The sequence below is a fragment of the Fusarium solani genome (assembly GCF_023522795.1).
Source record: "Fusarium solani strain SB1 chromosome Unknown bctg00000016, whole genome shotgun sequence".
Classification (NCBI taxonomy): domain Eukaryota; kingdom Fungi; phylum Ascomycota; class Sordariomycetes; order Hypocreales; family Nectriaceae; genus Fusarium; species Fusarium solani.
This window is the reverse complement of record NW_027072142.1, coordinates 1,003,025-1,028,920: the sequence shown is the minus strand read 5'-3', so window position 1 is coordinate 1,028,920 and position 25,896 is coordinate 1,003,025. Positions and strand designations below refer to the sequence as shown.

Below are 25,896 nucleotides of genomic sequence, written 5' to 3'. Positions count from 1 at the left end.
GTGGCAGAAAATATGCCAATTGTTGCTCCCGTGCCACCGGATGCACATGTTGAGAAAGCGTCTCTACCCCACGAGCGGTAGAATTATAACGACTATGGTCATAGCTCGATAGATAATGCTAGACATAGGCCGTACTATAGCATTAGTATATCGCAGGGAGGAGAATGCCATCCATCCACAGCCGAAAGTCTTCATCCTTGAGCTTACTACACGTCTACTCTTCTCTATACGGGTTCGGGAACAGAAGGTATAAGGACATGTCTTCAAACCCAACAATGCGGCCGAAGGTATAGTGAGGAATCTGGTGCACGGGCCGGTGGGCTTGATGTTGCTTTCCATTCGCATCGAGATATGTGACTGGGATTGGTCGGAAGTGAAGATCAGACTGAAGATCAGATACGGTCATCCGAGTAGGAGACCAGTGAATACCCCGCTTAGCGACAGCAAGGTTACTCGGGAAGGCTAAGACGCTATTCACGTCGAAGGTAACCCTAGCATCGTTCGAAACCCTCTCATCTTCACCTAAGCAAATGTGAGGTATCTCGGGTCTCGAGTCAATACCACAAAAGACTTATCTTCTAGTTTCGGGGCTCATTCTTCCGGCTAGGTCATCTTTCTAGTGTGCGATGGTCTCATTGCTAAGAACGTCGGGGCCTAATTCGGGTGTGAACTCGAGATACACGGCAAGACTAATATGTTCGTTGGGATCTTCCATGTGGCTACACCGTGCTGCTCTATGGCAGTCGTTGCAGCATCCTTGGAATTTCACAAGTTGTTCTGCCAGCTCTTGTGCGAGGTGCCCAACTGGATCCGGTTCGCTGTTCTCCATTTGTGGTGAGATCTCCGAGGTCGTATCGAAAGTAACGGCCTGGCCTACGCCCGGGCTCTCGTGTCTCGGGCTAGATACCGCATCTATAGCCTCTGCGAGAGTCCCAACTTCGGTCATAACATCCCCTTCTATGTCTTGTAATGGTTGAGGATCAACTGGGGGTAGGAACTGAGAGATGTCGGTCTTGTCTGGCTCCGGTGTATCGGTGGGATTGGCCGAGTTATAGGAGTCGCTGAATACGTTCACCCATCCGGCGCCTCCTCTTGACGGTAGAGGAAGCAGAGGGAAAACTAGGCTGTGAGAGTCGGCGTGTACCGTATCGCGTTGCACGGGGGCCGCGTTCTGCCGTCTCGCCCGTCTCCGCTTTACATCCGCCGCAGCCTTGGCTTCAGATGTGGAATATCTTCGAGGCCTACCATGATTACACTTTACTACTAGTACGGCATTAGAAGTGAGAAAATTTGGCTCTTGCTAGTAAAATTGACAGCTCTCAATTACAGTACTTATACTCATCTACCTCCTTACCTTTCTAACAGATATTGGTTGTTTGCTAACTATGGAGTCCCTACAATCTATACCTCATTCAGCCCAAGTGACTTGGTAGAATCGGGGAAATTCCTCGGCACGTCGATCAGGGGCCATTTGCCGCTGGGCTCGTCTTCGGGCTCGTCTTCGGACAACATCAGCCACCGCCTTCTCTTCTCGACTTGCGTACTTTGCGGGCCGACCTCGTTTAGAAACTGATCGATGTCTATTTTCTGTGCCGCAATGTGGCTGTCGGTTGGCGCAGGTCATATGATGTATTTGCATAGTTGGTCGGGGGAGACTTGGGGGGTTGAGTTGTGATTCCGAAATAAGGGGGGCCACTGGTTTAAGTAGTAGTGGCCTCGGGGTAAGTCGCGGTTGTACAGCCGATGGCAGTGCGTGGCAGCTTATTGTATCCTCCCTTATCGACTGAGGCATGGATAATTTTTGTGACTCAAAAGCTTCCGCACATCCATACGCAATCTGCTTTCGGAAACTTGATATATACCGTTCCACCTGTTGGCACATTTGAAATTCTAGTTCGGGTTGCAGGTGGCTTGGGATTACCGGTTGTGACCTCGCCAATATGGGCGCCTCGCTCTCAACATCCGATGAATTTAAGATCGAGGAGTTGATATCGTGACTCTTCCCTGAATTTTGAACAGCAGAGTCACGAGTGCCCCGCAGGGGATTCCGCCGCAAACCGCTTGATTTATCTGATACGTTGAAAGTAAGATTCTCCTGATCGTAGCCGAGCTCCCATACTTCGTATGACAAAGTTTGGCCGATGTGTCGATCAACCCAAGACTGCCATTGATCCTGGCTCCAACCGAGGTACTGGGGGAGGGGTGCAGGGTGTCCCGGCCGCCAGCGGGTTCTCGCCCAACACCAACTTTCCGGAGAAGCTTTCTCTATTGCGAGTGCCGTTTCACCCTGGATATCTATCGAAAACCACCGGCGCTTGCCATCTTTGGTCCTCGGTGCTAGTCCTCCCGGCGTAGGATATGGCAATACCCAGTGATATGCAAATAGGTAGCATTGAAGTCGACGTGTGAATGCTTGTGGTAGCCTATTGTCCGTTGGAATATGTTGCAATGCAGCACATATCCACTGATGAAGCCTCCGAAACGGTTTATTTTCCCAATGGCCTCGTAGCCGACCATCATTAAAACCGAATAATGTTTGGGCAACTTCCTGAGGGCTCTTGACACTCGCATGATTGCCAGATACTGCCGTCATACCATTGACCAGGGCAGCGGAAAGACCTTTGCGGCAAAAGTCGACATGATCGTCTAGGATCGTAGTGCGAACCTTCGGGCGGAGGTCACCTTGAATGGAATGAAGGACGTCAGCCCTCATTTGCTGTAGACAAATGTGACAGAGCCATGACACAATCTGATCGGTTATAACATCTTCCCTGGGATACCGCCGGAGCCACTCGAGGCCCAAATCAGCGCGGCGACTGAGGTCAAAGAAATGCCTGACATGGCCACCATATTTGAGATATCGTTGATGAAGAGTGCGATTCCCAAATAAGACTGAATCAGTGGTATCTGGAAGAAACTTCAACAGAGCCCAGTTGATGCGAGGCTCAATCCAGCAGTAGCCATACTGCTCTAGTGTTTGGCTAAAGCCAAGGCCGTAACGCACTTGTGGCAAGCCCACTGGTTGGGGCAGCTCTCGTCTACTCCACCATAATGCCCCTTCTCGGGAGTAATCATGTCCTCCAACTGCGACTTGGAGACATCGGAGAAACATGTCCATTATCTTGGTCTGCTCCCATGTCGTCAGACCCGGGGAACACTGGGCCCGGACCAGCTCAAACCCGGTCGTAAACTTGTTAATATTGTGCCAGACAAAATCAACAAAAACAGAACTGCGAACTGCCCATAAATGAGGTGGAGGCCCCGGTAGCTTGATGGAGCGGGTTTCGGGGGTTAAAGAGCGTAGGACCGTCAGGGCGCTTTGAAACAAGGTCCACGAAATACGATATTCCTCACGGACACCGAAGGATCGTTGCTTAGAATCCGTTAGGCCATAGTGACAACGGCGCTTGCTGGCCAGATATGCTCGATCTGTGATGTTCTTGCCGGATGCTGGCTTGCCGCAAATGCTTTGCATACCATTGCGAAGTTGAGGGTCTAATGCCAAGTGCCGTAGATCTGGATTTTGAAATGGAAACGTGCGAGCGGCGTCTATGATCTCCTTGGTGAGACTGTACATCTGACCATAGAGGATACCTCCGCGGCGGAGTCGAGGGCTCGGAGGTGTCAGTGTAGTCATGCCGCCAGCATCTCGAAGCATTGACTCGTAGTAGAAGTTTTGGCCGGTCTTGGGAATGTTCCCATCATAGAGGTGATCGAGGTGATGACGGATGCAACAACGCCGCCAGAGGTATGTCTGAGCTTCAGGCGATGGAACGCTGTCGTGCAGTGGGCAGGTCTCTTTGCCCACATCGATGTACAACCGGTCACTGCATATGTGGGAGAAGTCTAGAACATGGTGTAGCTTACAGTCAAAGTTCTCCATGACCGCAAGCAGATCAGATGGCGCATCCGGGTATTTGAATAGAAGCTTGGTGCCCTTTGCCTCCATGAATAGCTCTGGATCGCGAAAGTCCTGCAATCCAGGTCGGCGTAGCGCTGTGAGAACATGGTCCCACAGTTGCTGCAAACCTTCCCGTGGCAGGAAATAGGACATCCGTAGTTGGGCCTGATAATTAAGGGTCTCAAGTAGACGACCCTCTACCTGAGGAGCACGGCAGGTAGCTAATGCATGACGGTAACTTGCCGGCAAGTGCTGGAGTCTATCCACATCGTAGACCTGACGGACAGCGGGATAGAAGATATCATCAAACCACCGCGAGAGCTGCTCGTCAGTTAACCGATTGAAGTCGCGGGAGCATGGCAAATGTGGAAAGAATAGGTGAAATGTGATGAAATCAGCGCCTTCGGCCCTCGCGAAGATGAGATGCGGCACGTCTTTCAGTCGTGACGGAACCAGCCGGGGCCGCTCCGGATCTGGATCCACGCGATCTAAGGTCAGGTGAACGTCTGTGGAAATATTCTGCCCATACTGAGGAGCGGAATAAAACCGAATCCCGTGGACTGCTGTTGCAGGAGAAGTCACGAAACCCAAGATGCTATCGATGTCGAATGAAACGACCGGAGGAGTCTGTCGTGAATGTTCGGTGTGGAGACAGGCCTGCTTAGGCTTGTCTTCGAACCGTCTAGGTGTATGACCAGAGAATAGTTCTTGCCATTGAGAAGGACCCATACTCGGTGTCGCATGATGAGCTTGAGAGGATAGCACGTACGGTTTGTCAAGTGTGTGAGGCACGTTACTTGAAAATAGTTGATCCAGCCCATGATGGTTATGAGCTCCCTCAGCTTCGATATGCGTTGCTAGGTCTTCTCGATGTTTCTCAGTGCCACAACCATGAATTCCGACTAGAAACTGCTGAATAAACTTCTCGGTAGCATATTCTACGTCTGACCAGATATCGCCATCGGGAAGATCTGCTTCCTGTTCAGTATAGAACTCTGGAATTTGGGGCTCCGTCTGAGCTTCATGATCTCTAGCACAGTGAAAGTGAAGGCCGACGGGTTCTTCATCGCCATAGGGATCCTGCTCAATGCTATTCCCATCAGAATCCGCACCTCCCTGCCTGGAGGTAATGGATATATCATCAGCAGGAATAAATTCCTGTTCAAACTCCTCAGAATCGACTGGCGCACTATTGGATCCCGCCTGCTCGGGCTCTGTCCCTGGTTCAACTGCTTGGCATGATGGTTCGCTCCGAGGGTCCGTGGTGTCGATGCCTTGTTTTGCTTTTCGACGCAGCCGGTAGTCACGGGCTCGTTTCGCATCTAGACGACGCCGACGTCGCACAGCGGGGTCTTGTTCTTGAGCACAAACAAATTTGAATCGCACTGTTGCTTCCCCGACGAGTGACATGTTCGGACTTTTACCAAAGTAGTTGATATTGTGGAGTTTAAAAAGAGTGATGGCTCAATAACAGACAGAAGACCCTAAGGATTATAATAGGGGCTCATAGGAGTTTAATCGTAGGTTTCTTAAGGACACCTTTCTCCCTTCTGTGTTTGTATGGATGCCGTTTCGTATAAATTGAATGAGGTATACTTGGGTAATTCTTGTCGGCTAATGTTGGACAATAGGTTCCGCGGGGATCAGTGATGACGCTAGTCAATCGATGAGAATTTCTAAAGAGTAAAAGAGATCAATCAGTCGTGTGTTCGGGCATATTTGTCTAAGTCTATGTCGTTAGAAACGGAGTCCCTGATGCAATAAGTCGAACGCGAAGCCGGGTGCATGACCCCTAAGTACCGGCGGCGTTTCATATCCAGACGCACGAACCTAGTGGTGGGGTAGCTTATCGGTGCTAACCACATTAAGGAATCGTCACGCTCTCTCAAAATCGTACTAATCCAAAAGAGGAAATCGTCACGGTCGAGCGATGACGGCATTGTCTATTGAGGTTTAACAAGCAGCTACAACAGGAAAATAGATCTAATTAAAAAAAAAATTTTCATTTCCATGTTTTTTAGCGACTAGGCTTCTAGAAAAAACTATGTAAGATAAGGAATCTTGGTTGTGGTGTTGAAAACCTAAGTGCTGATTCCCCCCTGGAGGGGGTAGCTACTAGCTATCCAATACGGTCCAGTACTGTACAAATTTGCCCTTCATCCATGTCTGCAGGGACACTTCCTCATAATTTCGCCCGCCTGAGTTTGCCAGCTCGGGATGACGTTGAGAGCAGTGCTTGAGAACATTGTCCCTACTGATCGTCAAGTAGATGCAAGCCTTACAACTGTAACCATGCTGGACTTCCAATTCAGGAATGACACGACTCTTGTTGTCCATCGGAGCCATAGTCAATGGATCTTGAAGTAGCCACCCGGAATGCAAAACTTTGACTGCTTTCAACCTCTCCCCTTTAAACGATGAGTGCGGCGAAAATGGCTCTCAATGGCTTCCCCTGGCCGAATTGCTGTCTTGCAAATCAGGCATATCAGAATACGATACTCTGGTAAGATAGTGGCAAGGCCGTCAATACGGATTGTTGGATGAGTTAGAGCAACAAGCGACGGATCAAATGCCGATTCACTAGAACAGCTTTTTTCATCAACACTTGTCCGCTTTCTCTTCTTCGTAGTGCCATCTCCCAGCGACTTATCGTTTCGGTATACAGGCGTAACGGCTTTGGCACTTTCCAATTTTGTATGCCGTATAGTCACCGGCGGTGATTCCCCTCCGCCGCTGGTAAAGTCTTGCTGGCTTGGTGGAGAAATTCGTGCCATCGAGTTGATGCCCATTCGTATGCACGGAGGAGCGATGGCTGAAGTTGGTGCGGGTATGCGCCATCGAGTCCGTAAGTGACTGCGCGTTGCATAGGACGATGCGCGCTTTGCCAGGCAAAGACAACATTCAGATCCGCGTCGGCACTGCGATCATCATAGCGGTTGAATGGCGAATGGACCTCTTGAACATGTTTTTCGGTAATCCCAATAGCGAGTTGCCGGTACACTCGAGCGTTGACCTCTCGATTCCATACCTGCTTGGAAGCGGCTTTGAGTATTGTAGTAAGACGAGTCGGCGCCCATGCCTTGCCGTGGGATTGGAAGAGTAGGTGTCTTGATGGCAATTGTTGATTTGGGTCAGGTTGTCCTAGTTGCTCCCGTCGAAGTAGATTCGCAAGTCGGCGTATACAAATAAGGTACTTGAGAGTAACGATTGCTAGTCGAAAAGGTAAGAACCGAACCACATAGAATTCTTGGTTTGTTGACCGCTTGGCCTTGTGATGCCGAACGGCGTAAGCGACGGATGCGTTCCAGATGAAAATCCCACGGATTGCTGAAGGACTGTTTTCGGCCGCCAGACTTAATAGCTCAAGTAACCGTGATGCTTGACCACAGGCGGTCAGAAACCCACCCCCGATCATTTCGTCCAGTGTAGTCGTTGACTTGAGATACGATGTAATAGCGTTCCACCTCCACTGGCCGTTTCTCGACAGCCGTCCAGTACGGGATGTGCACGCCCGCACAAGAAGATCCTTGTACATATTACCAAAGCCATTTTCTGGATGCAGGACAAAAGAGTATCCTGGCTGTGTGTTTGTCATATCATCCTTGATTTTGCCAAGGTCGAAGTTAGGTTCAAATCCGACCATTAGGTCCAGGGTGGTCATCAATTCAATCTGAGACATCGATTGAACTGTAGCATGGATGTCACGGTCCAGTGTATGGCACTTGCACGCTCGCACGGCTCACTTGTTGATCTTTTGTCCACCAGATGTGCGATTGAATTGAATTGATTGAATTGATGACCACCCTGATTAGGTCATTACATAACTCCTCCGCGCGAGTGATGAAGTGATTAGCAAGCCCACGGAAGTCCTGCATGGATATGCTGAAGTCGTCTCCGAATGAAACTCTGTTGCCATCGTCGCTCCAGTGGAGGAAAAAGGTCGGTGGTTCAGTTTTCGCAACCCTATGGCCAAAGTTCCGAAGACTATGTAGCTCTGCGAGAGGGGATGGCGAACCGGCTACCATATACTCCTGACGGACTTTGTTCAAGCATTCAAGCTGCTGGGTGCGCGGTCTCTGCTGCATTCCGATTGCGGGGTAAGAGAAAAGCGGCAGGGCATACTCCAGAAAGACGAGACGCTGGACGTATATAAGACCAGATAAGTACGGACAGTACTGTCGAGCCAGGCGGAACTGTCGACAATTGGCAGAGAAGCCCAGAATACCACTGAAGTAGATGAGAAGTGTAGATCCTGGCTGGCCATCCAAGAATGTCTCTGTACTGAGAGTAAGGCTGAGCTGGAAGAGAAGCTCGAGGAATTCTTTCAGAGCCGCTCCAGCAGCCTCATTACCGCCCTGGTAATCCTCGTCCGCGCAGCGCTGGGACGTGGCCGGACTGTCTTCATTTGCTCGGTCAGCTATCCACTCTCCGAATTCTTCACTTTCCTCATCTCGAAATTCCTCATACTCATTGTCACTATCCTCGGTACCACTCTCAGAATCGACATCAGACATGCTCGAATGGGAATCACACCGGGTCCTCTCTTCGTAGCTTGCTGAAGCAGGCTCATCCTCTTTGATGATAAGAGCATGAAGAAGGCCCTTCTCAGTGCTAGTCTCATTCATCTTGGGCCATTTCCCTCGAGTGGCGTCAATAAAATCCCATGCCTTGTGTTCCCATAAACGACCCAGTTGTCGAAGCAGTTCCGGGAAGAGGTGGACTTTCAATTCTTGTTCTCTTACAGTGGCCGGCATCAAGTATGCTCGAAGAATAAATGCGATGAACCGTTTCCATAAGGATCGATATTTCTTTCGGGTATTTTCTTCAGCCATCAGGGCAAATGGTTTTGGTTGATAGTTCCCGGGTTTGGAGCTGACAAGCCAACAACGAAGCAAGCGACTGGTATGCTGTACGGTGAGCTCGCACCGATCGAGCATCAAGTCGACAGCTCCTAGCACACATGAGATTCTCTGCTCGTCCCGCCTCAGGCTGATAATATCAGAATCCCCCTCTCGCGGTCCTTGACCGAGGATGAAATCTGTATCTAGGGAGAGAGCAGGAAGCCGGGTCAATGCTTGTAGGATATCCCGCCGAACGTTCTTGTAAGCAATTGGCCACCGTGTGCGCTCTAACCACAAACTGGTAGCTGCAAATGAATCGTCGCCTAGGGCCTTGCTGTATACGCATGGTTGCTTTTCCGCATCCAGATACTTTTGTTCTCGTTCTAGCACCTCTTGAAGATGCGTTCGTGTCTCCGGAGTCACACTCGCAGATTGCGTCAACTGATTGCCAGTTGTTCCAGTCGGCTTTCCCGTATACTTGCAAGCCGCCACCTTGCGACCTACCTCAAACCACCCGCTGGCTGTTCTAGACGGGAAAAACCGTTGACAGGGAACATTTTCTCTCCACGGAAGCTCGGGGGCCAACTGATTGCCTGTTGTCTTTGGCCTTCCTCGGCCTTTAGGGTTCTGCCAATTTTGGCAAGTGCGACAATGGGCCTGGATCTTTTGTATCTGCTTGGCGATATATGGACATTTTCGACACTTGAGTCCGTCTGACTTCGGCGGAACAAGGAACGGTATTTCGTTTATCGTAGGTGGCGGAAACCGGAATTCATCTAGTCCAGATTGATCTCTGATGATTCCGGGGATCCTCGCAATATTTCCTGCCACTTCTTGCCGCTCTGCTGGGGTCATGTGTCGGTGCCTTGTCTGCAAATGTGCGGGCACTTCATTCGATACGCAAGCGAAGTGATAGTCTTTGCATATCGGGCCTTGGTATCTTTCGAGGTAGACGAACGGCTCCATAACGCTGAATATGATGTTTCACTGCGTTATATTATGGACTACTATGCTCGACGTGAGACCACCATCTAGGTCACAAACCTCTGTACGCGTTAGCCGCGTCGCGATCCTTATATACTACATACCAAAGCTCTGATTGGTAGACAAAAAATCAACTCTACCCCCTAAAGTGGGGCACAAAAATCAACTCTACTGGAGTTGATATAGTCATCGTACAGTAGGGTGCTGTTCGTCGAAGACGCGATCTTATTGGCTGAGTCCTCCCGAACACAAGCGAAACCCGACACCCTAAACCCATCGTTGATCCCACACCGCACTTACACCACTCATCAGTAATAGACTTGTGTGTGTGTCTACTAGGAGTCAGGCTAACTTCACTCGTCTCTTTTCTGAGCCAATCCGTGATCGCCCCCCAAACAACGCCCTCCAATCTTATAACACTCCGAACAAATGTCAAAATCCCCACCGTTACAAACTTCGCAGTGGTAGAAGACCACATCTTCCGGAATTCTCAAATGGCAAACATCGCACCATCTGGATGTCCCGTCATTAGATATCGGCCTTTCATACCTAATTTGTCGTTTTCGCGAACTGCTATGCCTCTCTTCCCTGCGTAGTGGAGTAGCACTTGCTCGATGTCGGTATTCCCACGTCTGACCATACTGATCCTTTGAGTCCACATCGACGCCTTCGGTGGCGATCAGCAGCTTGACAATAGCCTCGTGCTCATTTGCAGCGGTCCAGTATAGCGGCGTCCAACCATCCTGATCCTTCCAATTCACATCGACGCCTCCGGTGGCGAGTAGTAGCTTGACAATAGCCTCGTGCCCATTTGCAGCGGCCATCTGCAGCGGCGTCTGACCATACTCATCCTTTGAGTCCACATCGACGCCTCCGGTGGCGAGTAGTAGCTTCACAATAGCCTCGTGCCCATTTGCAGCGGCCATCTGCAGCGGCGTCTGACCAAACTGATCCGTTGAATCCACATTAACCTTCTCTGTCACAAGCAGCAGCTTGACAATAGCCTCGTGCCCAGCTGTGGCGGCCATCAGCAGCGGCGTCTGACCATACTGATCCCTCGAGTCTATATTAACCTTCTCCGTCCCGAGCAGCAGCTTGAAAACAGCCTCGTGCCCGTTTCCGGCGGCCCTTTGTAGCGGCGTCTGACCATACTCATCCTTCGAGTCCACATTGACGCCTTCGGTGGCGAGTAGTAGCTTGATAATGGCCCGGTGCCCGTTATTAGCGGCCTGGTATAGCGGCGTCCAACCATACTGATTCTTCGAGTCCACATTAACGCCTTTGGTGACGAGCAGCAGCTTAACAACAGCCTCCTGCCCGTATATGGCGGCCATCTGTAGTGGCGTCTGACCCTTCTTATCCTTTGAGTCCACATTAAGCTTCTCTGTCCCAAGCAGCAGCTTGACGATGGTCTCGTGCCCGCGTGCGGCGGCCCTCGATAGCGGCGTCCGGTCATAGTTATCCTTTGAGTCCACATCGACGCCTTCGGTGGCGCACAGTAGCTTGACGATGGCCTCGTGCCCGTCTTCAGCAGCCAATGATAGCGGCGTCTGGCCATGAGAATCTTTGGCGTCAATATTAACGCCAATTTGGCCCACCCTTTTCAAAATAGCCCACAACGCCCCTGTCACTCCGTACCTTGCCAAAACGTGTACCAGACTGGTCCCTTCTGGCGGACAGTCAGGAGAATATTGCCCCAATATCTGGTAAACATGCGCCCATCGTTCCACAAGAGTGTTTGCTGGCCAGGCGAGGTGTTCCAGAAGATCCTCTTGAAGGACACTTCTGGCATCACTTTGCTTCGTGTGCGCCACCCACGAGGTCGTGACGTAATGGAGAAAAGGAAACTCGGATATCATGTCGTCACGCCCATGACTTGCTAGCCGACCGATCTCCTCCATCGCCAAATAGCGTATGCAGGTCCTAGACAGCCGATACTGTGCGATTCCGACTACAAAATCTGTTATGGCGTTCCCGACCGACCAACCGTGCAGCCAGAAAGCTGAGATGACTGCGAGGACAATAGGCAACGGGAAAGCACGACCCGGCAAGAAGCTTTGAGGGCCTCTCGTGAAGTAGTCCAAGTACAAAAACACGGTAGAAAGCCCGATCAGACGTGCTGTCATGAATGTGCCCGGGCTGTCGTCTAGAGCAGTTGGGTCCTTGACGAAAATGGCCTTGACCGACTGGTAGATGAATTGTACAACCCACTTGTAGGACCAACTCAGAGTCGATAGGCCCTTCTCGACGAAAAAGTCCTTGACGGACTGGTGGATGAACTGGACAACTTTCGTGTCCGACGTGACCTCGGCAAGACCGCAGCTGAGCGTCTGAATTCGCCTATTCATCTCGTCATCGTCGGATGTGTAATCTCCTGCGCTCTGGCATTCGTATAACGATCGGTGCGAGCAATCGGCCTCGACAAGCATAGCCCATCGCAATTCCTCTAGTGACAAGGGCCGCGTAGCAAAACAGATCCATTGGATGAGTTTCAGAGAGCCTGAGGTCATGTTTCGGATAAGTTGGCTGTATAAAGCGTCGAGCTCTCGAGGGACAACCCGGATTTTAGCCTCAATCTCCTTTACTCCGACACCCTCTCGGTCAAGGTCCAGAACTTGGTTCACCACGAGCCATGCCCACAGGAAAACGCCCTCGGCGCGTTTCGTAATCAATTCTGGAACCGTGGATGACCTTTTTACACGGAACGAAGAGAGTTTGTCTTGCACGAAAGTCGATATGTCATTTCGGTTCTCTTTCTCTAAGCATACTTCGAACTCGCCATCCAGGTCCAGAATCGGGTAGTGACGACAGGTAAAGCAGATGCGAAACTGTTTCAAGCTGCTGAACGGGAGACTTCGGAGCAAGGACTTGAACTCCTCGACTAGCTTCACCGCGTTCTCTTTGCCACATTCGTCTAACGCGTCGATGAATAACATGAGTGGGCGAGTCTTCAGAACCTTCAAAAGCGAGGACTCGAAGAATCGTTGCAGCTCTCGCTGATGCCACTGCCACTTTTCGCCTGGCTTACCAATGGTTTCGCACCGTTGTTGGAATGTGGCCACGAGGTCCGGCACTGCGTCAGGGACCTGGCTGAGGAGCTGGTAAATGAGCGACCGGAGGAGCCCGAGGGGCGTTCTTTGGAGTTCAGTACCACGACCATGAAAAAAGAACGAGAGAATCAAGGCTCTCTCTTCCATGCTGGGTATGGTCATGACATTGTCCAGAAAGTGTCGCAACAACGTCGACTTTCCAGAGCCCGGCTTTCCTTTGACCCAGAGCAGAGCGCGATCGCAACTGGCCCAGCTCCTGTATTTCGCGTGTCGAAGCAGCCAGTTGCATGTCCCTGTGACGGCGCGGTCAATGTCATGGGAGCGATTCTGCATTAACGGAAAGGCCAGCGATCTGAGGCAATCTTGCAATAGCTTCGGTACAGGTTCGAGTTGGCTCTTGACTTTAGGCGGACCTGCCTGACTCAAGATGACTTCGATGTTGAATTCCTAGACTACATAAGCTCCAAACTTTGGTCATCGTCCTCGCACTCTTACCCGAACCACGGCTTCTAGGCTAGTCCTGGCCTTGCCTATATCGCCGCCATTAGCCACAGAACATGTCGCCGCTCAAGAAAAATCTTCCATATACACACTTTGCTTCGACCTCAGATTCTCAACGCAGTCCCGCACTCGAAAGCTCTGCACCTGGTCGTCGAGATACATATATGTCGCCGCCTCAATGGTGCCACGTTCTGTGTGTTCCGCTAAGCCGACGTTCTGGAGGCCTTGTTCAACATTAAAACGGAAGTAGCGCTTCAGGTCGTAATGTTGTTTCCATCTCTCTATGAACTTCTTGGCCGTCTCCTCCGTCTCAGTTGCGATCTGCACTAGCGTCTGACCCAAGAACTTATGGGCGGCATCTTCGATCGCCTTCTTTCCCGGATTACCCGTCCCGATTGAGATAAAGCACTTGACCAAGGATTTCAGATCATCTGTTTTGGAACACCATATATTCATCGCCTCGCCTTCAACTTCGTCGACCGGATTGTTTGCCCCTAACGCACCGTCGACGAAATGGCGGGCCCCGATAGAAACAGGTCGAAGAATCCGGTGGCGGCCGATGTTGCGAGAGCAGCTTCGCAGATGGTAGCAGGTATGTCGAGCTTTTCAGGGAGGCTGTAACTCCGCAGGCGTGTAATGCCGTACAGTTCCTTCGCAGCAGCACATACAAAACTGCGTCCAGGTCAACTTTAACATGAAGAAATCGTCGGGGTTGTACTTGCACTTTGCAGCCGCGATCTACTCCGTCATTGAAGCGACAATCTGGCGAGATACCACACTCAGTAAGCACGCCTCCGACCGCGGCTTTCAACTTTTTGGAGTCGAACTGCGGTTGTACTCGTCCCGACAAGCTGACTGGTGTCCAGTGTAACTTTTTGCTGAATACAGCTGTTATGAGTTCATTGTAGGTCGAGATGCATTCGTCCACGTCCATCTCCAAACGTCCAAGCATGATAGCAATCAGCCTTTGAAGTGTTAGCCGCACCTGTAGAACCGCAAGACGTGCATGTATTCTCCCTTACCCGCCGGTGCTGGTTCCTCCAATGAGATCGAAAACCTCACAAGGCTTTACAGCGGGAAGCCCAGCGTTGCCACGCATGGAGTTGAGGCGCTGCATGATGGCTTTCAAGAGGTAAAGCGACGACAAGCCTCGGACTCCGCCGCCGTCGAGAGACAGCAGGCAGAGTCCCGTATGATCAACGGGGTTGGAACCCTCGCCGGCCTGCGTGCTGGCTGGATTGTAGTCCATGCGGCCGTACAAAAACAATACAATATGCTTCTGAAGTCAACGGACGATGATTTCGTACAGAAGTTGAGTAAAACTCAACGGACAACAATTTCATACAGAAGTTGAGTAGTAGTAGTAGGTTTTATTACGCCCGGGAGAACTAGTAGAAGTTGAGTAAATGGCGTCATCGCCTTGGAATTCCGATCACCCCGCGCGGGGTTTGACCACAACATGACGAGGATCAACGTCACCACCAATCCTACTGATTCCTTCAGCATCAACCGATGCTTTCCGTTCGATGCAGGCGAAAGCGTAGTGTTGGCAACATAAAATCCAAGTGTCGCACTGAGCATGCTAAAAGGATCAAGGGTCAGGTAAACGATAATGAGCAGTGTCTTGATTGTTGTCTGAGGTTGTCTCTGGTGCGGGGTACTCCATCCCGCAGAGTTACTTAAAGCATACGGCTAGTGTCGCATAATCAGTTTTTGACCATCGTACGTGGAAAGCTATTCCCGCAGTACCCAAGCATGCAACCTTGACGACGTGATAAAAAAGCGTGTATGATAAATCGCATGTACCCAGGGGGTTAGGTAAGTGATGTACGCAACCCCTCTCTTCATCAGAGGGGGCGTCAAAACCTGTAACTCCGTCACTCCTGTAACCACTGTCAACCTAGAGAAAATTAGCTGTCGGACAAAAATAAGCGATCAAAAAAGAATAAGCTTTAGGCCCACTTTTAAAATAAATATTTTGCAGGGTTATTTTTGTCAAGCAGCTAATTTTATATGGGTTGACAGTGGTTACAGGAGCGACGGAGTTACAGGTTTTGACAACCCTCTCTGATGAAGAGAGGGGTTGCGTACATCACCTAATCCCCTGGGTATTAGTTGTTCAATTCGAAGGCTATTAAGACTCTACTTTGCTATCTTCCAATATAACAGTAGATCCATTTGTTCCTTTGGCAGGGGAACGGCCAGCATGGTCCTTTGTGTAATCATATTCTCCGGAAATGTCAGATCCGGCACTCTGTGGTTCGTCAGTCTCAAGTTTTGACGGTGTTCCCGAAGTGAGAGAAGTGGTCAAAGGCGGTGGCGATGTACCGTCGTTCATACGCCGCCGCTTCGGTTTCCTCTCCTCATAGCGTTCCAGTTCAGCTGCATTCGCTAGAACCCACGACCTTACGCGGGACCTGCCCCTGCTTTCCTCCGAGTCTGCATCTTCCAGCTCGTCGTCAATGGATCGTTTGGATATCCTTTCGTCGCTCTCTCCAGCCTGGGACTCTGTATTCCTGGACCGCTTGGTTGGGCTTGAATCTCGTGATCCTCCTCCTCCGTATAACTCCTTTCGCTGCATGCGATCCATCTTGACCACACTGGTAATCCAGGCTGGACACCCACTGGTGTCTCTGGCACGCTGCGTAATCGCAATCTTCAGCTCCTTTCCTCTGAGGATAAAGTCCTTGATGCAGGCAAAAACTGTAAGAGCAAATCTGGCGAATAGAAACTCTACTGCCACGGTCTCTAGGCTATGGGCCCTCCGGTTGTGGATGTCAAGTGCTGTATCCCAAACGTCCTTGACGGTGGAGAAGAAATGCACCACCAGATGTCGCTGCCCATTGCCATCTCGCTTGGGTACTAAAGCAAAGGCCCGGCTATCAAAGACCCTATGCAAATCTGGGCGGAGCCGACAGGTATTCTCCTCACTATTTCCGACAGATCTTGACCCAGTCGTGTAGTCAAACATGGCGTTGTCGGTATACCATTGCTCTTGGGCTCGAGGAATGAGATGGGCAATATCAATCATCCGAGACCCGGAGATGATGCAGCTAGATTGAGGGTCAAGTCTAGTTGGTGCCAGAGATTGCCAGCTTCGAGGAAGAGATGCTGGGAAGCGCCATTCTCGGAAATTGGGAGTCACTGCATATGATGTAGTGTCGCTCCCGTCACCTGGTTAATTAGACTGTTAGTATGATCCGGCAGCACATGGATGAGATCGATCATCCACTGATTGATCGCAAGCGGGTGTACCTTGAGGGACATGAAGCCAGTAATGGCTGCGCATCAGGATACCATCCTGGGACATGCGAACTCTGTCATAGCCATTGCGATCGTAACTCAGGTAAGCAGTGTCAAAGGTATTGCCCGTGATAATCTGGCAGGCCAATAAGACGGTTTCAAAGTGAACCCCGTGCCTTGTCCCTTCGGCTGGCCCGTAGGCGGCATCGAAGTCGTCATCAGTTTCGTCCTGTGCATCCACGGCGTCCAGTCGCGGTAGCGAGAACATTGTGTCTTCGCCCCGGATATAGCCCGGATGCCATATTGAGATATGAGAGCGAAAGTTGGCTGGGATCTCGGGAGTAAATTGGCATGCCCCCAACCGCATGATGTGAGCCGAAGTCACCGTACCAGCTGTCAGTGAACGAGAGAGAGCAGGATTTTTCGGCTCTCGGCGAGGTTCGACGAGTCGCCAGTTACTCAGCAACCTTTTCGGGGCGATCGGGATGGTAGGGTGTTGTGTTGAGGGTGGAACGGTCGGTTCAATCAGTGACGTGTATCTGAAATGACGTTCAGAAAATGAGTAGTTTACTTTTCCATTTGTCGCGTTGCCTGGGTTATTTCATTCGCCGACGTTTTGCCGGCACGTGACTGTCTGTAGGGGAACGAGTTTGATGTTACCTCAGCAAGCCCAGACCATTTGTGGGTCTGCGGAGCCGGACTATGCCTAATCGGCAAGTCACATGCGGTCCTCGACTAAGCCCCCCACCCTTACCTCAGCAAGCTCAGACCATTTGTGTGTCTGCGGAACCGGACTATGCCTACTACGTAATCGTATTTGCTCGAAGAGTCGTAAAAGTAACGTGACATGTCGCGCTAATCCTAATATAGCTAGACTCCTCTTAGAAATGGTCTTAGCTCGCTGAGGTAACCCCACCCCAGAAGCCCCCCACCTGATCACGAATCTCCTTGAGTGCGTTAAGGCTACAACCAGGTCACGAGCAGGGGTCTGATCCAATTACAATGCCGTAAATTAGAGGTACTTCAATTGCCTCCTATTTTATATGGTGATAGAAGTCCCAACAATCCTGCTGGTTACAAAGGGCAACATCACACTGCCGGCAGCCGTACCTTGTTTTTTTTGGCCCCTTTTTCCTCGTATTAGTGTTGATGCCGGTTAACGGCTTCCTCTTGCTTCGTGACCTAATTTGACCGCAGCGGAGGCCTTGACAAGCAAGGCAAGGGCTATTTTTCCCTCTTTTGACGCGTTCATGCAGCTCCATCTCCTGAGTGCGTGTAGACCTCCACTGTGGTTATTGCAGGGGTATTAGGCCAATCGGAGGGCTTGATAACCGCAGTACCTTCCTCTAGCCTATCTTTTGGTCAAGAATAAAGTATACTCATGATAAGATCTTAGCGATAAGCTACCCTTGACCACCCAAAATCGACGCTAATTGTTAAAGGACTAACACTGGGGCGAGTTACTTTGCGGAGGTCTACACGCACTCAGGAGATAGGCGTATTTTCGTCGCCAGCTCGAAATCGCTTCCTGGAATGACCAGTCCAATAAGCCGCAATAAGGTCATCTATAAGGCGGCCTCGCCAGTCACTTTGAGACCGTATTTTCTTCCACTTTGGCTGCCCATGAAGCTGAAGAAGATAGCTGTTGATGAGGGCTGTGTCAAGAAGGAAAGTCCAAGCTATAGCCTGCCAAGGGCCGCGACGAATTGAGTGACTATAGCCTCGTGATGCCCTCAGTTGGTCGCCACGGTCCACATGATTCATCTCGTTGTTATAGGTAGCGGCGATAGAAGGGATCGCAAAGGTCTTGACGGCTTCGTCACCAAAAAAACGCTGTATTGGCCGTGCGCGGGCTTGATCTGTATTTGGCCTCTTCCTCTTCCGTATGACAAGCTCGTCGCCTCTGAACACAGTGGATAAGAAGAGCACGAGGGCATTATCCTTCCACGCGATTTGGTTGACCTAGGGAAGAGTAAGTCAAATTAGTAGGGTTTCTATAGGTAAATTTGACTTGGCTTGCTACCTTATTATCAACTGTTGGAGCGCTTCTGACCTCATTGAACTGAAGGAGCCTCCGGCCAGCAGAATCATCCTCTTTAAGCTTCGCGAAGGGTGCGTAGATACCACAGTTGCGGCGGGCCGTGCCTGTGGCCCCGTGGCCATATTGACGGAGGCTTCTAAAGAGGTTAGCGGACGAGAAGAGGTTATCAATGAAGACGTGTTATATGGCTTTTGGCAGCTTATTAATAAGGGCAATAACCACGCTTTGTGTCGGGTTGAGGTGTGTGTAAAGTCGCCTTCTTCTCTGAGATCGAAGCCGCGTTACGAGGCTAACTGGACCGTATCTCTTCTTCGGCTCGTGCCAAAGCCACCGCAAGAAGAGGCCTTTTTGCGCCGTGGCCCAGATCTTGAAGCCCACGGGGATAGGCTTATTTGGGACTCGTGTTGTCTGGTATGACCTTCCTGTATAGCGGATCATACACTCGTCCACAGCGATATTCATGCCCGGCTTAAGGAATTCAGTTGACGCGTATTGTAGGTGCCGAGACCACTCGTCAACGGCGGTGAAGACCTTCGCAAGGCCAGCTTTGGCAGCCTCTTTGGCGAGGCTGAAGGGGTTGAAGAGCCGAAGGTGCCGATGAAGCAGTTGAAAGCGGTCAAAAGTCATGACTTTGAGGATTGAATGGTCAGAACCTTGGTGCCCCAGCCGGGAAGTCTTCCAATGGTCTCGGATTGTGATTTCTTTATGAATTCCTATATGAATTAGAAGCGCAAGCCATAGATATACCTCTGGCACGGTGGTTGGCTTCCAACTGCGAATTCGAGCCCGTGGCTTCCAGCTGCGACTGCGAAGCAAATGATCAACCCATTCATTCGTATATTTAACCCATTTTGCGACTAGGAAATAAGGCACAAAGTGATGGAAGAGGTTAAGAGGCTGCTGGGGCAGCTCTTTGACCTCGAGGTCGCGATCGGGCACCATCACCGGGAGGAAATTGGTGCCGCAGCTAGGGACCGGGTTGAATACAGGTCGGCAGGTGAAATCGGCTGGCTGCTCGCGGCGGCTATTCTCTTCTGTAATTATAATACTTGGATCAGAGGCACTCAGTGCCTGACTAGGGATTGATTGGGAGCTCATGAGTATCTTCAAAAAGATTTGTATGGTATTTTAGGTGGAAATAATTAATGGAGCACTATGCCGTCCCCCTCCCGTACCTACGTCATGACTAAGGTCATGTGGGTCGAGTAACCGGTTGTAGCCTTAACGCACTCAAGGAGATAAGGCTGATATGAAGCATGTGGAACCAGATTCACAACCCCGAAGTATGGTCCGCGTTTCATATCCAGTCGCACGAACCTAGTGGTACCGTAATATGTGACAGTTCCCCTACTTGTAGTGATTTTTCAGGTGGCCTGACTATGCAAGGAAGCCCTCAAAGTAACGGTGGTTGCAGGCACGTTTAGCCGAAATGCGTCTAGCCGGATCGTAGATCAGCGTCATATCGAGAAGTTCGAGGCCTGCTTTGTTGAGGTTATTGCAGAGAGCCTGGTCGTAGTTACGCTGCCACTTAGGAAACGAGGACTTGAAATCCCGGTACGAGGTAACGCCAGGCCAAACGTCTTCCGTTGGAGTACCCAGTGAGCTAGAGCATCAAGGTCAGACTTCTCACCCACAGCATACGCGAAGTCCATAAACTCACCGGAAGATTTTAAAAATCTCATCAATCTCAGAGTCACCAGGAAACAGCGGCTTTCGAGCGCACATCTCTGCAAAGATACAACCGACAGACCACATATCAACACCCGTCGAGTATTGTTTTCCACCCAGTAAAAGTTCAGGTGCTCGGTACCAGAGCGTCACGACATCATGAGTGTATGGGCGCAGAGGCACACCAAATGCTCGTGCCAGTCCAAAATCGGCTAACTTGAGATTTCCTTCCTTGTCGATGAGGAGATTAGCGGGCTTCAGATCTCGGTGCAAGATACGGTGGGAGTGGCAGTATTTAACGCCAGCACAGAGCTGGTACATGAACTTTCTCACCACCATGTCGTTCATGCCTAGTTGCATGAGGTGTGCCGATGAACCCTCGGGAAGCACCTTGCCTCGTCCACCATCACTGACCGGTAAAGCCTCCATGTACCTTTTCAGGTCGATATCAAGGAATTCGAAAACGAGGTAAAGCTTGTGGCAATCGGCGTGAACAATGTTCAGAAGACGCAATATGTTGGGGTGTTGCAGTTCCTTGAGGAGAGAAATCTCCCGGATGGAAGTGCTCGGTATACCCTCGCCCTCGGCTTCGAGACGGATTTTCTTCAACGCGACAATTCGTCCTTCATTGGCAAGGTCGCGAGCCTTGTAGATAGCACCGCAGGTACCTGGTAGATTTCATTAGTCCGGCAATTAAACGGGGATATATTTGGAAAATAAGATGGCTGCATATATCGTGGCCAGGGCCCTAGTGCTGGGGGTCAGACGTACCTTGGCCAATCTTCTCTAACTTCTGGTAGTTATCCATGGTGTGGGCTTATGTGTGAGAATGTTGAGATCTGAGGGAATAATTATATGAATGAGCTTGCGAGCTGTATCGCTGTATGAGAGGATCGGCTTCGGAGGCTACTGAGAACAATCTTATCGCATGTCGTTATCCCCCAATTAAGATTGTAAAGGTAGAATTTGGTTAGCCAATGGGAAGACCCTGGAGATGAAATGGAGACGAGGAGGATAAATGATAGAGGAAAATGAAGGAGAGAATGAGAGATGAGAGATGAGAGGTTTCTGCTGGTCAGTAAACGGTCGCTGCGATGTGCGGGGCTGGTGATGGCTGCGGGCGATGACAGGGTTTTAGAGTTTGGTGGAAGTTGGGTGCTGTCTCGATGTGGTCTGCAAATAGTTTGTTTACCAAGTCCCACATTGACAACAAGCTCGCTGAGCGAGTGAAGTTGGTACGGAATGCGGACCGGGTCTCTACGACAGTTTTTGTCGAGTGGCAACTAAGGAGGCCGTCGAAATCCTTGTCGTTAGTCATCTGAATCGATCCGCGAGGCTATCTGCCGTGATGTCCTCGATTGTAAGGCTAAAAAATCCTTTGTTAATATCGGATCCAGACCATCACTCAGTTAGGTCTACTGTACGTGTTGGGCAAAAAAGGTATATGGGCAGGAGAGGAGTGTCCGACATCAACGAACCATTATGTAACGGTAGGGAACTGTCGCACTGAGTGTGCTAAAAAGATCAAGGGTCAGGTAAACGATAATGAGCAGCAGCAGTGTGTTGATTGATTGTTGTCTGAGGTTGTCTCTTGTGCGGGGTATTCCATCCCGCAGAGTTACTTAAAGCATACGGCTAGATTACTAACGCAATTGTTTCATGAGGCCGTGAAGATCATGCCTACCCTGCGACAGGAACTCAAAGTCCCGGCAATGTCGTACCTCTGTGTTCTCGTGCCGGTGGTGTGATGCACCCAGCGCTGCGGTCAATTCAAGTTCAAGCCAATTTTCATGAGAATTGAATTACGGCGCCTCTGGCCCGTAACTTGAATTGAATTGATGAACTGGCAAGCCAATATGACGTGAGGATGAACGAATGAATGAAATTTAATCCGCCCGGGAGGACTAAACTCATAGGGCCAAGTACGCTAGGCTATTTCTAGTTCTAAGCATTTCTGCTCCGCGTCTCCCAGAAGCCCCAGGTCCCTCACTACTAGTTTGGTCTCGCCTCGCTTGACTCTATGTGACAGACCTGCTCGAAGGCCAGTTTCTCCAAGGGTTCCTATCCTCAGCAGCTAGAGCTTGGTCTGCCAAATTGAGGCTCTTTGGTGTTAGTATCGTCAGATTTGGCCGCGAAATATGGTTGGATAGTAAGTCATCCATTCTGGTTTGCATCGAGTCTCTTCGTGTCAGGGTGGCGATCAACGCAACGTCAATCAAGAGGTCGTCAACCAGGTTGATGTCAACCAACTCAACTCAACTCAACGGAGCCTATTCTTACTAGTCAACTAACTCAATATCATCACGATATTGAATTGGTTGCTTTGACAAGGTTGATTAGGTATCGCAGTATGTATGTATGGATATTTTTCGTCCGGGGGCCAATGGGCCCGAAAAGTCCCCTACTGGGGCACAGGACGTGCTGAGCTAGGGGGATCTATCTATGACTTTTCTGCGAAAACCGACAACAGACCACACTATACAGCATATCATCGGCACAAACGGCGCATCGTATCGAGCCTGTTACCCGTCAGCGGGATGACCAGGCGCGGCTTGGAAACAGTAGCCGCAAGACAAGCCTGTGACCAGGACGGTTATGTTGGGGCCATGGGCGTGCGTGGTCACGGTCAGATGGAGGGCGTTGCGGCATCCCCCATCTAGCCGAGCCCAGGTAGAAAGAAGAGGTAACAAAAGAAAAGAATAGAGGATAAAAGAGAGAAGAGAGTGAGTGCGTCTCAGGTCGGTCACGTCTAGTAACGAGGGCAGATCTTTCCAAAGCAGGCGCTTGCTTTGGACAGCTTGACAAACTTGGTGAAGTCTTTTCCTATTGCCAGATTGACTGCTGCGTTCGGCGAGGGTGCCAGCCTCATCCGACGGCGCTGCGGTACCTTTCTGCAGTAGAAGATATGATCCGGTGTTTCCAGTCGGGTGCACGAGCAGACGACTTGTGCTTCGCTATGGTTGAACCTCTCGTGGTATGCGGCAAAATCCCCATGAAGGGACCTCGCTGCGAGTAGATGGTGCAGGACTGCGCGCGAGAGCGAGAGCTCCGGCGGGCACGCTAGGGTCGCCTTGAGATTGAGTCTCTTGTACTGCTCAGGGGAGGCGGTAGACCACCACGTTTCGAATGCTTCCTTCGGTTTCTGTCTTGCGATCCTTCGTAGGTATGCTAGCGTTGGCCGAGCGCCTTCGGGCTCGGGCATTGAGGATGCTGCTTTTGCCAGTTTATCGGCTTGCTTGTTGCCGGGAATGTTGGTGTGGCCTGGCACCCAGCGCACCTTTGTAGCACCGTGCGATGCTGCCAAGGCCTGGAACTCGAGGAAGACTTCTTGGGAGGAGTCGGACGGTGTGCCCCGCAAGCATGTGGCGGCAGCGAGGTTGTCTAGGCAGATTATGATGCCTTGTGTTTCTGATTCTCGGAGGTTGAGAGCGGCCCTCAGGCCCTCTAACGCTCCTGCGGCCTCGGCATCGAAGACCTCAGCCGGCCCGAGGCGACCCGACCTGTCAAAGATGGGAAGATTGACTTGGTGGATGGTGAAGCCGTAGCGAGCTGCTCCTTCTGATGACAGGGAGCCGTCTGTGTTGAGATCCATTGTTTAACGGATCAATGGCTATTCCGATCCATTGGTGGCGAGGAAGTGGATGTCTTCTTGTCAATAGTTTCCGGTGGTTAACACCAATCTTTCTTCTTCAAAAATACAAGATAACATGCTCATTTCAACATCCTATGCCTACTCTGGACTTAAACAGAATGGTGATTGGCTGCATTAGTCTCACTAGGGAAAACGGGCCCCATTCCCAAATGATCCCTAATAATTTGGGAAATGAGATGGATTTTGGGAATGGGCCCCATTCCCGAGGCGGTAGCTGACAAGGATGGTTAGGGTTAGGTGATTGGTGCAGAAGCGGGAATGGGGCCCGTTCCCGACTTGAATACTTGGTAGGCTTCTGGAGCTGTGACAGAGTGTCTTCCGATTTTGGTCTTCCGCGGCCTTGAGGATTGATCCAGTTTTGACAAGTGCCGCAGTGTTCCTGTATTTTCTGGTCCTGTCGGATCACAAAAGGACATTTTCGACATCCTCGCCCATCTGGCTGCGGCGGGGCAAGTTCCGGAATTGGGGGTGTTGTAGGAGGTGGAAATTGGAATTCGGCAGCTAATTGTATTTGGTTCTTGATGATCCCAGGGATTTCATTGACAGTCTCTGCTACTTGGCGTCGCGTAGCTGGTGCCATATCCTTATGCTTGCTACGCAGATGAGTGGGTACCTCGTCTGATACACAACCGGAGCGGCATTTCAGGCACACCAAGACTCTATAGGTCTTAAGGTATACAAAAGGTTCTAGTTCCATGGTGGCCAATAAAAAGAATCAGGCAGTAGAGATGCGAACATATGTGACTTGGACGCGAAGAGTGCTTCGTATGTGCTTAACGCGTCTATCAAGTCGGGGTCCCAATAGATGCACGGGTCCGTACACTCACGGGTTCTCTATTAGTCAGCATAACCCTAACCCTCTACCTTGCTGCTTTATCTGTCTCCCCCTTCTGCTTCACCGCCTAACACCTCATCATATCTATCCTTACTTACTACTATTAATAAAATGAACTCTCTTCCCCCTCAACAGTGGTATTCGTCACAAGAAGATCTTATTCTAGATCTCAACATCTGGGCAGCAATCGGAGGCTATAAATTTATAACCAGAAGATCAACTACAGAAAGGTCTGGCCGGCTTACAGTTACCTACGCATGTAATCGATTTCGCACTGGCTGCCAATTTTCAATAGTAGCCAAGGAAGAATAGAGTGGAAATTGGCTTCTTAAACATCGAACTGAAGCTCGATTTTGCCAACACAATCATGAGCCCCAAGGCAAACCACAAGACAAGCGACAAGACGAACCACAAGACGAACTACAAGACGAGCCTCAAGCCAAGCCACAAAACAAGCGACAAGACAAGGAGCAAGACAAAGGGCAAGACAAGCAGCAAGACGAGCGGCAAGATAAGCCGCAAGATAAGCCAGCAAAAAGACTACCTACATGTAGCAAATGTCATATACAAGGCCATAGAAGAGGTGCAGGGTCCTGTCCATTACGATATAGAAGTAGCCCATAAGAAGATAAAGCAGCAAGGTAGAGGGTTAGGGTTATGCTGACTAATAGAGGACCCGTGAGTGTACGGACCCGTGCATCTATTGGGACCCATCAAGTCGCGTCTCCTTACGTAAGTCTTAAGACGAGCTGTAATTGGCTCCTAGAAATTCAACTCTACCCCTGTCGTTTAAATCAACTCTACCCCCTGTAAAGTGGGGCAGAAAAAACATTTCTACTACAATTGAAATTGTCATTGACTACTAGGGTTAGGGTTACGGGTAAACAACACCTTTAACCCCTCAAACCAACCCTCACAACCACCCGCAACCCTCTTAACCTTCCGGGTCAAACGAAAACCTTGGGTTTGGGTTTGGGTTCGGGTTAGGGTTACGGGTTAAGGGTTGGGTTAGGGTTACGGGTAAGAACCAAACGACACACTATGTGTTTCGCTCCCTCAAAACCAATTACCACCACCACCATTTCTAGTGCGGATAACTAAGAAGCGTCATCGGCCGCTCGGCCACCCTCCCCGATCGCCGACAAAGGGGGCGAAAAGTACCCAGGTAGGATAAGAAACC

At 50.5% G+C, this 25,896-nt stretch overlaps 6 protein-coding genes across 6 annotated transcripts; all 6 read right to left on the bottom strand.

Annotated features, from left to right (window-relative positions):
- Positions 1–616: 616 nt before the first annotated feature.
- Positions 617–5,311, bottom strand: MRS44_018669 (uncharacterized protein; the record flags this gene model as incomplete). Its single annotated transcript, XM_065616139.1, has 3 exons — positions 617–1,255; positions 1,408–1,569; positions 1,922–5,311. 3 exons carry the CDS (start codon positions 5,309–5,311, stop codon positions 617–619), a joined length of 4,191 nt encoding a protein of 1,396 aa, XP_065472211.1.
- A 1,297-nt stretch (positions 5,312–6,608) lies between these two features.
- Positions 6,609–14,526, bottom strand: MRS44_018668 (uncharacterized protein; the record flags this gene model as incomplete). The annotated part of the gene is made up of 8 exons (XM_065616138.1): positions 6,609–7,588; positions 7,722–9,712; positions 10,276–13,223; positions 13,272–13,306; positions 13,370–13,685; positions 13,781–13,892; positions 13,946–14,242; positions 14,300–14,526. 8 exons carry the CDS (start codon positions 14,524–14,526, stop codon positions 6,609–6,611), a joined length of 6,906 nt encoding a protein of 2,301 aa, XP_065472210.1.
- Positions 14,527–15,411: 885 nt separating this feature from the next.
- Positions 15,412–16,788, bottom strand: MRS44_018667 (uncharacterized protein; the record flags this gene model as incomplete). The annotated part of the gene is made up of 2 exons (XM_065616137.1): positions 15,412–16,421; positions 16,533–16,788. 2 exons carry the CDS (start codon positions 16,786–16,788, stop codon positions 15,412–15,414), a joined length of 1,266 nt encoding a protein of 421 aa, XP_065472209.1.
- A 1,217-nt stretch (positions 16,789–18,005) lies between these two features.
- MRS44_018666 (uncharacterized protein) lies at positions 18,006–19,659 on the bottom strand (the record flags this gene model as incomplete). The annotated part of the gene is made up of 3 exons (XM_065616136.1): positions 18,006–18,482; positions 18,574–18,697; positions 18,893–19,659. 3 exons carry the CDS (start codon positions 19,657–19,659, stop codon positions 18,006–18,008), a joined length of 1,368 nt encoding a protein of 455 aa, XP_065472208.1.
- A 279-nt stretch (positions 19,660–19,938) lies between these two features.
- On the bottom strand, positions 19,939–21,037 carry MRS44_018665 (uncharacterized protein; the record flags this gene model as incomplete). The annotated part of the gene is made up of 3 exons (XM_065616135.1): positions 19,939–20,164; positions 20,222–20,897; positions 21,001–21,037. The coding sequence occupies 3 exons, from the start codon at positions 21,035–21,037 to the stop codon at positions 19,939–19,941; spliced, it is 939 nt and encodes a 312-aa protein (XP_065472207.1).
- Positions 21,038–22,978: 1,941 nt separating this feature from the next.
- MRS44_018664 (uncharacterized protein) lies at positions 22,979–23,821 on the bottom strand (the record flags this gene model as incomplete). The annotated part of the gene is made up of 1 exon (XM_065616134.1): positions 22,979–23,821. The coding sequence occupies one exon, from the start codon at positions 23,819–23,821 to the stop codon at positions 22,979–22,981; it is 843 nt and encodes a 280-aa protein (XP_065472206.1).
- Between the last annotated feature and the right edge of the window lie 2,075 nt (positions 23,822–25,896).